Raw genomic sequence first — 12,137 nt, forward strand, 5'->3', positions numbered from 1 at the left:
AAATTACTAAAACAACGGGGGCTATGACATTTTATGGCCTTTTTTAAAATTTATTATTATTATTATTATTAAGTGCTTAAAATGATTTTGATATATATATATATATATATATATATATATATATATATATATATACATTTCTTTCAATAAAATACAACCTAATTTTTCTTTTATTGCTCATTAAACTTTCATTTTTAATTAAACGTTTAACCTCGAGATATGTAGTTGACACATGCATTTAATTTTTAAATGTCAAAATTGTCCGTAGCCAAATGTTTATACGTTTAACTAAATCACTTCTTCAAAAAATTTTTTTTAAGGCCTAATAAGGCCTTTTACTATATCAAGGCATTGGGAATCAAACTCTTTCCATTTTAATTTTGTCGTTATTTATTATTATGCAGGTTTTTGAGCAAACTACAGCAAGAGGGCCATAATATAGAAGAAAATATTGGTGCAAGTATACAACAAGTTACTGTTATCGTCGTTTTTGATGTTTTGTTGTCTTTTTTTATTGTCTGCAAAAAGTTCAACTTTTTGTCTGCAAACGACTGTCTGCAAAAAGTTCCATCAGTTCATTTTCAAGTACAACGGACAAGACCACATCTTCTGAAGCAGGATCCACTGAGAAAGGGTTCAAAATCCAAAGGTTTCCTTGCCTTGGGTCCTCTGGAAAGTAGTCTGCAAACTTTTGTGATAACTCGGTCAAATGCTGGATTATGAGCCCAGATATGTCTGTATGAGGAGTGGATTCCAAAGTTTCACTCAGAAGTGGAAACATCTCAAGTCGTCCATCCTTCACTTTTCTGTTCCAAAGAACAAGCTTTTTCTTGAAGCCTTCCATTTTGTCAGCAACCAAGAACACTGAACTATTCCTACCTTGCATTGATATGTTGAGCTGATTTAACTGGTCAAACACATCTGACAGGTAAGCCAATTTGGCACAAAAGTTATCATTACTGTAATGATCAGCAAGTGGTGAGTGTTTCTCTTCAAGGAACATGTGGACTTCATGTCTCAGTTCAAAGAGGCGATTAAGCATACGTCCTCTTGAAAGCCACCTCACCTCACTGTGGTACAGAAGCTGCAAGTGATCAGAATCAAGTCTTTCACACAGTGCAGCAAAACACCTTGAGTTGAGTGCACTCTTCTTGATGAAGTTCACAGTTTTAACAGCTATATTAATGACTTCATTCAGTTCTGGTGACATCTGCTTTGTTGTCAGATTTTTCTCTATGTAAGAAGCAGTGGGTCTTCTTGGCATCTGGAGCCCTCTGTTGGATCTGTTTTACAACACCACGATGGACTCCTGTCATTGATGCAGCACCATCTGTGCACACACCAACGCAGTTCTTCCAATCAATACTTTTGTCAGTGAAGTATTTGTCAAGGCAGAGCATTACATCATCTGCAGCTGTTTTTGTGGGAACGTCTTTGCAAAACAGTAGATCCTCATGAACATTACTGTTCCCGCAGTACCTCACGAAAACTAGCAATAAAGCATTATTGCTAATGTCAGTAGATTCATTCAACTGAATGGAAAAATACAGATTGGCCTTTATTTTTTCCACCAGTTGGCATTCAATGTCATCACTCATTTCAACAATTCTTCTCATCACAGTATCATTAGAGAGTGATACGGACTAAAGTTTGGTTGCATCTGCCTCTCCAAGAATTTCTCGACACATATCAACAGCACTGGGTAAAATAAGCTCCTCCGTGATTGTGAAAGCTTTCTTGCTACGAGCAACACGAGCAGCAACCATGTAGCTGTCTTTCAATGCTGATTTTGACTGAGTTGTAAATGTTGTAATCACTTTCTGCTGTGCCTGAAGTCCAGCCCTTTTCCTCTCAAAATATTCCTTTGGCTTATCTGCACTATTCGGGTGTCTTGTGTTTAAGTGTCTCTGAAGCTTTGACGGTTTAAGCGCCTCATTTAACAGGATTTCAGCACATTCAACACACTATGCTTTTGGCTCAACATCACTGCCTGCCATCGTGAATCCATATTTAATGAAATCGGGGTCATATTTCCTCACCACAACCTTTCGAGATTTTTCCGTAGCAGATTTGTCTTCTCCATCACACTTTCGTTTCAAAAATTGATCCATTTTCGGTTCAAGAAATTATCCGCGAAAGTTGAAAACTTTACAAAAAATTCAAGTTCGTGAACGCATGAACCAAGTACAAGGCACATGCATGCATACACACATCGCATATATGCGTACGTGCACAATACACACATACACACGGATATAGTACGTTCACATCACAGTTACATGTAGATCGAACGCGTGTAAACCACCACTGCATAAACATGACGTACGTAAGCACAAAATGACTCCATCTATCTCTCTCGCGCGCACGCTCGCTAGACGGTTTCGGAAAGACTGAAGTACAAACAGACCTAGCTGAATTCCAGCTGTGTCGTGTAAGGCTGACACTGTAAGATCAGACCCTTTTTTATATACTTCTTCTTTTCTTTTCTTTTTTGCCGACCTCGCGGCCCACCTGTGAGGGCTCCGCGGCCCACTGGTTGAGAAGCACGGTTCTAGAGAGTAGCGCAAAGCAAGGTACGACTGTATATGTATTCCATTTTACAATTAAATAACGACAAAACCATTAAATTCACAATCTCACAAAATGACGGAATGCTGCGATATCGGATGGATGGATGGAAAAATGGCCTGACCGCATATTACATTGATAGTTGTCTCTACGCAATCGAGCAGACCTCTTCCCCATTTTTCCGAGTCTGTCCACACCATGTATGTAAGTTCCAGCTGAAACTTAAAGTTTTATGTAGCACCATGCATCTGAATCTATAATGATTTTTTTTTCATCGTTGTTTGTCTTTTGCAGATGTTAATGACATCAAGCATGTCGATGAAGAGAATTCTCAGAATGGTGAATGCGTAATTAAACAGGAAATTCCTCTGTTGCAGGTTGTCTGTGGAGGTCTGTAGCTCCGTTATTCCTGAATTTCCTTATGTTTTGAGCATGAAAATTCTGCAGTTTTGATTTTTAAAATGTTAAATTAATTGGAAATACGATCTGATCATGTTTCTCCTTCATATTTTCTCCACTTCATTTGAGGTTAGATGAATGTGCTTGCATTGGCCTGCTGTTATAGCACGACACTGTATATAACCAAGAGTTAACAGCCTATCCAGATAACTGGTCAAACACTTGGAATATGTATTTCAATCCTGAGAAAAACTATATTTATGTATATATGTGTATATATATATATATATATATATATATATATATATATATATATATATATATATATATGTATATGTATATATATATATATATATATATATATATATATATATATATATATATATATATATATATATATATATATATATATATATATATATATATATATATATATATATATATATATATATATATATATATATATATACCCTCTGTTGAATACAGATATATGAATGAAGACCACAAGGGGAAAACCAGAGATGTCAGGATAAGTCAATTTTGAGAGAAACTGAAACACAAAGTTTCAAGACTTTGGTGGACTATTTAATAACTGTCATATAGATTTCTTTTCCAGTAAAAGGAAGAGTGATCAATGGCCGATCAAATTAAGCATGTCGCATTTGCCAAGCTTCTGTGTTATTTAATTTAAGAGCAAAGAATGAATCAATGTTGCAAACTGACATCACTGGTTATTCCCTTGTTTAATAATTACCATGCAATTTTAACCCAGGATGTGTAGCAAATTCATGCTTGTTGGTTATTAGCATACATTACATGACTTTGGCGATCACAGATTATTTTTTTCAACATTAAACGGTCATTGTTTTTTTGTTTGATTGGTGTTCAACGCCATACTCAAGGGTATTTCGCTTATATGATGACGGATTCTCCATTTCTTATTCCGTACTACTTAATATAATGGAAAACCGGGAGGAAACCAAGGATAAACCACCCCCGCGATAGCCGAAGTCACCTCATGTGACTCCCTCGTATACCTAAGCAGGTTGATTGGGTGGTGGGTACATCGAATGAGGATGGGTACTCAGACGCGCTAACCATTAAGCCACGGCGTGGGTCCCATAAAAGTCACAAAAAAGGTTTGACCAGGCTTGAACCACGATATGCACCAACTACGGAGCCCATGATATAACCAAATAGGCCATTGCAGTGCTCAGAGTTTATGCTGTGAAAGTTTTACAACCTTTCATTTTTTAGTTTCTCAACTCTGAATATTATGGTGGAACAGTTAACATGAATGAAAGGGAGATAACCAGGAGTAAAGTACTGACAACTCTGGGTTTCAACTTGTTCAACTTTGACAACACTTGTTTTTTCATTGCACGGCTAAACTTTATACCATATAAATTATGTGGCACCCCTGGTTATTTGTTAAAGTAATATTGTGAGAGGAAACCTTATGTTGCCAACTATTGGCAGGTGCAATAACCCTGAAATTTATAAAAAGTGACATCTCTGGTTTTCCCCTTGTGGTCTTCATATATGTGTGTGTGTGTGTGTGTGTATATATATATATATATATATATATATATATATTTATATGTATATATATATATATATATTTATATATATATATATATATATATATATATTTATATATATATATATATATATATATATATATATATATATATATATATATATATATTTTCACATACATATATTTTTTTTTTTCACATAGAAATATATATATATTTTCACATATATATTTATATATATATATATATATATATATATATATATATATATATATATATATATTTTCACATACATATATTTTTTTTCACATAGAAATATATATATATTTTCACATATATATTTTTATATATATATATATATATATATATATATATATATATATATATATATATATATATATATATATATATATATATCTTCTGCTTCTTCTTTCAGCTGCTCCCATTAGGGGTCGCCACAGCGGATCATCCGTTATGATCCGCATAATGATTTGGCACAGGTTTTACGCCGGATGCCCTTCCTGACGCAACCCTGGTCGCCTCTTACTACACAGGGATATGGTACACCTATTTTTAACCGGGGCATACACTGGGCCCAGTACACTGGTACTCACTTCACCGACCTCGGAAGGATGACAGGCTGAGTCAACCTCCTGGTGTGTATTAATTAAAGCGGCCAACGGGGCTTGAACTCAGGACCTTTTGGATCCCAAGCTGCAACCCTAACCACTACGCCAACACCAGGATGTGTGTGTGTGTGTGTGTGTGTGTGTGTGTGTGTGTGTGTGTGTGTGTGTGTGTGTGTGTGTGTGTGTGTGTGTGTGTGTGTGTGTGTGTGTGTGTGTGTGTGTGTGTGTGTATATATATATATATATATATATATATATATATATATATATATATATATATATATATATATATATATATATATATATATATATATATATATATATATATATATAATACATATGTATATTTGGATGTATATGTATATATATATATGTATATATATATATATATGTGTATGTATTTATATGTATATATGTGTATGTATGTATATTTGTGTATGTATGTATGTACATATATATATATTTCTATGTATATATATATATATATACATATATATATATATATATATATATATATATATATATATATATATATATATATATATATATATATATATATATATATTGTTGCGGATTCGCGCCCGCCGGCGTGCTGACGGCCACGTAACTCGAATCGCGGCACGTCGCCCACCGGACGGACAATCCAGTCGTGACCCTCTCGGACTAACGCCGGGAACTAGTCACGGGTGGACCTTTCGGTCTCACCACGATCGTGCCAATCGGCCCCCGCGTGGGATAGGGTTGCTCGCCAAATTCGACCTACCTAAGTACCCACACGGAGGGTAGACCGGGCGATCGCACCTCGCCGCAGGTCGACTTCGGACACGGGCCACTTTAAGCGACCCGTTCCGTACTATCGGGATAACCGAGCGGTGTTATTCGTCGGCCTCGACGGTTCGATTAATTATCGGGCGTTTTAGCCCACGACCAACCCTTTACGTGAAGCAAGATGGAGATTCAATGAAAGAAAAGACGAAGCGAAGCGGGAAAACAGTTCAACATGAAGCACATTTATTTCGCGATGAACGGAAAGCACACATATACAATTCCACCAAAAGCACATGTAAAAGAAGAAGACAATGCAATATTACACAAAAAGCAAATGCAACAATGCAGATCTATCCGACTACCGAGCACACGGCAACACTTATACAATTTTACTTCACAGACGGCGCCGACAACACATATTCCCAAAGCAAAAGAAAAGAGAACCACCCTCTAGGATGAGGGGGGTAGGCGGGCCTGGGGCCGTGACCGTGTCGGGCCTACCCGTCTGATGATGTGACGCAGAGCGGCGGTGGCGCCTCAACTCCGCAGGCCTCGCGGACAGTGTCTGGTAGGGGGTGGGAAAGGGGCGCCCTTTGTCGCACTATCTCAGTGCGGGGGGAAACAGGAGGGGGTTGCTGATGCTCGGGGGAAGGAGGATATCACCCTGTCTCGGGTCCCGCGGCGAGCGTCTCCTCCTCGGCCTCGGTCGCGTTGCTGGCCTCTCCCTCTGCAGCTCCCGGCACCGACGCGAGCACCCCCTCGTCCGCCTTCGCCGTCGCCACCTCTCCACAGCTCCGTCTACTCGCCCTCTCCGTCTCCTCTCTTGGCTCGTCCAAACTCTTCACTCTTGACTTCTCCCACTTCTTTCCAGCTTCACCGACGACTCTCTTGAACTCTGCACAACTCCCAACTGAACTGCCTTGACTGACGAACGCAGCCGTTTTTATTTGCCCCGTGGCTTCGCTCTTTCACCCTTGACCCTTTGCCTCCGACCCTTCACCTCTAACTGGCTCCCCATTGGACCGAGGAAAAGTGGGCGTGAATGCTTTTTGATCCATGAATTTGCATATAGCGTCCTCACTCCAACGCCCTGGAGGCGAGGCCAAATCGCCCACGCTCTCCGATTGGACGGAACAAAAGTGGGCGTGAGTCGTTTTTGATCCGTTTTCTGCGGAAAGTCCGTGATGTTTTTGAATACGCTGCTCAGTGCGCGCCCTGCACGAGTCCAGTATCGGTGCCCACGAGTGGCGCGAGATGGTGTGGATGCGATGGTGGCGAGTTGTGACGGTAAAGGTCGTGGCGGTTGTGGTGAAGCGGCGTTGTGGTTGGTGGTTGTTGTTGTGAAGCGGCGTTGTGGTTGGTGGTTGTTGTTGTGAAGCGGCGTTGTGGTTGGTGGTTGTTGTTGTGAAGCGGCGTTGTGGTTGGTGGTTGTTGTGTGATGGCTGTTGAGACGTGGTTGGTGGTGGTAATAATGGCGGCTGGTCCAAAATAAAGATAGTAAAAGAAAAACGGCTATCCTGAAGAGTCGCAGCCCGCATGAATGACATTTATTCCCTCGAGACAACGGGTTTGGGCCTAACTACACATATACTTACCGAGATATCTCACCTAAGGTACCTGAATGGTGGTTTGTGAATTTCGTCAACCACAACAATATATATATATATATATATATATATATATATATATATATATATATATATATATATATATATATATATATATGTGTGTATGTATGTATATATGTATATATGTATATATGTATATAAGTAGGGAAAGAATACTGGTTCTGGCTCACTTTTCCCCATTTAAATGAATGGGGGATTTTCAGCCATGAAATTTTTCTTTTTTTTCCCCTGAAAAAATAAATCCCCTTTTTAGCCCAAGGTATATTTATTTGTCTCCCCTTTTAACCTGGAGCCTGGTGTTGGCTTAGTGGTTAGGGTGGCGGCTTGGGATCCCAGGGTCCTGAGTTCAAATCCCGTTGGCTGCTGAATTAACACCAGGGGGTTGACTCAGCCTGCCATCCTTCCGAGGTCGGCGAAATGAGTGCCAGTGTACTGGTCCCGGTGTATGCCCCGGTTAGAATAGGTGTACCATATCCCTGTGTGTCGTAAGAGGCGACCAGGGTTGGTGTCAGGAAGGGCATCCGGCCATAAAACATTGCCTCAAGAAAAAGCCAAACCCCTGCACAGCAGGGAAAAATGGCTGTAAAAACGGTCATTTTTTTATTTCCCCTTTTAACCTAGGGGCTCTCTATTCAAATAGCCCATACAACAAGATAAAGATTTGTTAAAGGTGATTCTAAAGAAATATCTGAAACGCCTAAGCCCCGGGACACTCTTTATCAAATAACCCATACAACAAGATAAAGATTTGTAAAAGGTGATTCTAAAGAAATATCTGAAACGTCTAAGCCCCGGGACACTCTTTATCAAATAACCCATACAACAAGATAAAGATTTGTTAAAGGTGATTCTAAAGAAATATCTGAAACGTCTAAGCCTCGGGGCACTCTTTATCAAATAACCAATGCATATTGTTTAGCTCACTCATTGAACCCATAAACATTTGTTCATTCTCATATTCCTTCAATAGTTTAATTTTCTTTGCACAATAATCCCCATCTAAAATATTGAAAAACAAAACATTTGAATCTTTATATTTTTTAAGATACCCCTTTTGTGCCATTACGAAATGATAAACTTCTCTTAATGATCTCATCTGACCACCTCCTGAGTTGCATATCATTTTGATATTGTAGTAAATTATTTTTCCATTGTTCAATTGATAACCATCAAATTTTTCAGTCCATTCAAACATATTTATTATTTTCTTTACATCCTCTAACTTATTGGTTTTTAAATTGATTCGCATATTTGTTTTATTTACCTTTGTTTTAGATATTTTTTCAAAAAGACTTATTTGATATTTTTCACATTCATTATGTTTTCCATTTATATACCAAGACTGAGATTTTCTCCACTCTTTAGTTTGACTAATACTTGGTTCGACCATTTATATATTGTGAAAAACGCGGCGGTAGCCCTTAAAAACCCTAACCCATCTTCCCATCGTTAAAACTTGTGTCCATATGGAACACAATCTATTCTATTCACTCTATCATACAATACCCATATGGAACACAATCTATTTTATACACTCTATCATACAATATCCATATGGAACACAATCTATTCCATTATCTAAAATAAATCTCATCATCAAAGGCTCCTAATGCCTTTTTATTTACTTCTTCACTATATATCTTATGTTTATAACTTCTTATTGTATTCATTTTCCTATATTCTTCTTTCTTATTCATCAAACAATTATAATAATTTCTAAAAGTTATTGATTTCTTTATTACATATTTCTTTATTCCCTTTAACCTTTTATCAATCTGATCACCATACTTATAAGCATATGCCTTTGCTCTCAATCCAATAAACTCACTCATTACTTTTCCACCCAACTCATCCTTAAACTTGCCAATAACCTTTTCATTCTTTTTTGAAAATAACTCACTCTTCTCACTAAAATTACTTGTATCATATACTCCAATGTTTTTCTTCATATCCTTATAAACATCGTCAGTTTTTATATCTACAATAAAACTATCAGTGTCCATATACAACAATGAAGCATTTTCACCATACTCTTTCTTTAAATCATTATACAAATAATCATACATCAATATCTTTGATAAATCAAGAACTGCTGTTCCAATATAAATTGGTTTATCCATGACAATACTTTCCTTTTTCATATGAATAGCAGAAAAGTTCTCTGAAAAAACCTCTTCTCTCTCAAAACTTGGTTTATTTATCAATCTCGAAGCTTCTTTCCAAGATGTTGCAAATCTAATGTTTTGCCTGTTTCTAACATTCTCCATTGTCTTTCCAAAGACAGCATTATTCATCAATTTATAGAATTCCCCTTCAAATTTTACTTTTGTATTTGTTCTCATATCTGTATTGAATTTGATATACTTTTTCATCCAAGGACTTTGTTTAAATTTTAAAACTCTATGAATTTTAGCTACTCTCAACCCAGCAGATAAATATTGTCTCAAGTTCCTTTGATGCAAAACATATCCCTCTTTATCATAGAATGTTGTTAATAACTTTTCTGTTGATTTGCCTTTAATATTAAAACTTTTATGATAATCACTGAACCATTCTTTCTTTGGGGTTTCTTTCTCACATGCAAAAGGAAGGTCTTTATGCTTATTATGAAGATCACTCGGGTACTTCAAATCAACTTCAAAATAATAACCTTCTTCTTTGTCATTCAATTTCTCTTGAGAAGAAATAACAATATTCATCAAAGCCTTTTCATAATCCTTTTCTTCCACCCACTCTAATTTACCATAAGGCAGAGATTGAGACATTGCCCATCCATACAAATTATTAGCATCAAAGTACATCAAATAATTACTATCTTTTTCACTCATAATTTGGAAGATATTTATTATTTGCTTTAGCATATCTTTTTGAACATACTTGTGATATTCCACCTCTCTTAGACTTCTCAATCATCAAAAGCATATCTACATCACTGACTAAATCTATATCTTGTTTTGTCATTTTCAACATTGCACTCCAAGCTAAACCAGGAGCTGTGAAATAGTGGGCAGGATCTAATCCATAACAATTTTTATTATGACAGAGTGATCTAAAAGCTTCAAACACATCAGCTAACAATAAAACATCTGTTTTTAGATACAAATCATGATATTCTCCAAGGTTCTTTATCTTAAATATTTTCCAAATTTCTTGTGCGTGTTTATATTCCTTATCACTTATCTCTTCTTCATAAAGGTTATTATGGAAACTTTCTTTTGAAGGAAGTTGTGTTTCTTTAAATCTCATAAATGAATCCATATAACCATAAGGATAAATTCCCTTACTTGTAAGAATTTTCTCTTTACTTTGAATTTCATTCCTTGTTTCAATTTCCTCTCTAGTTAGAATTCCCTCTTTAATCAGAATTTCATCTATAATCAGAATTTCCTCTTTAGTTAGAATTTCATTCTTTGTTCGAATTTTCTGTATAATTAGAATTTCATCTTCAGTAAGAATTTCTTCATTCATTTCCTCATTAATTAGAATTTCCTCTTTACTTTGAATTCTCTCTTTAATCTGAATTTCCTCTTTAGTTAGAATTTCCTCTTTTGGAAAGAATGAATTAAGATTTGGAAAAGAGCCCGTGGAGCTTAGATTTGATGCGAGGTTGGCTAGTGGCGTTCCCATAAACTTGTAAGAATCAAGAAACCTTATACGAGTTATAGGTTTTGTGAATATCATTTTTGTAAATGAAATATACTTTTGACTTGTGTTTGTTATGGCAGAAATATTCCCTGGTGTTTTTGAAAGTTCATTTATAAATAGATGTGTATCATAGTTGGCGCTGTTGTGAAGAAAGACTGGAATAAAAGAAGGTAATTTATAATTAAGATTACAACAGGAATGAGCGGGACCTCTATATTTACCAGTAAGATGACAATGATCCCTAACTTTAGACTCCTCAATTTCCTCCTCACAAATATGACAGATATTGTTCTTTCTAAATTCTAATTTTTCTTCTATGGTTAATTTCATCGGTTCATTTGTTTCTTTCATTAATTTAGTTAGTCTTGTACAATCCTTTTCTAATCGTTTTACAAACTCTTGTGAAGCATTTTTTCCACTATACTGTTCAAGTTTATTATACTTTTCTCCAACAGATGATTTGATATAATAACAGAAACCACAAGGAATATGTTTTTGATATTTATTTGTGTATGGTTCTTTTGGATTAGGAGAAGCAGTATTTATCTTTTTAAGGATACATTCAAAATCAGCGTATATCACAAATGGGTGCATGATAGATTTATTATAATCTTCAAAAGAAATCTTTTCACCAGGTTTAGGCATTGTAATTACAGCTGATTTATGATTACTACAATATTTTGAATGTTGTTCTAATCGTTCTTTTGTATGAAATGAATTAAGACCGCTTACAAGGATATATTTTGTTTGCTGTTCTGAATACCTGAGAAGAGATTAATCTTGATAAATTATTGATGTATGTGTAATGTGAATTCTTTCCAACACTAAAATATAAAAGGTCAATGTGTGTTTCTTCATTTTTATAGTTGTTTGAAATTTTTAATATTTGAACTTTGTTTGTATCCGTTAATCCATATACATTAATAGAAAGATTATTCTTTTTCTCAAATTTAGGAATATCT

General features: G+C 36.0%; 1 protein-coding gene across 6 annotated transcripts in view; it reads left to right on the top strand.

Annotated features, from left to right (window-relative positions):
* Positions 1-12,137, top strand: part of LOC147016096 (uncharacterized) — an 89,061-nt gene that overhangs the window by 56,212 nt on the left and 20,712 nt on the right. For all 6 annotated transcript variants that reach the window (XM_085848791.1, XM_085848795.1, XM_085848792.1 and 3 more), the window contains one exon: positions 2,863-2,958. In XM_085848791.1, the coding sequence (XP_085704917.1) occupies positions 2,863-2,958 (96 nt within the window). The remainder of the gene's footprint in view (positions 1-2,862; positions 2,959-12,137) is intronic.

Source organism: Eptatretus burgeri, chromosome 12 (assembly GCF_056783735.1).
Source record: "Eptatretus burgeri isolate ZD-2024b chromosome 12, Ebu_testis_v1, whole genome shotgun sequence".
In the NCBI taxonomy this organism is placed as follows: Eukaryota; Metazoa; Chordata; class Myxini; order Myxiniformes; family Myxinidae; genus Eptatretus; species Eptatretus burgeri.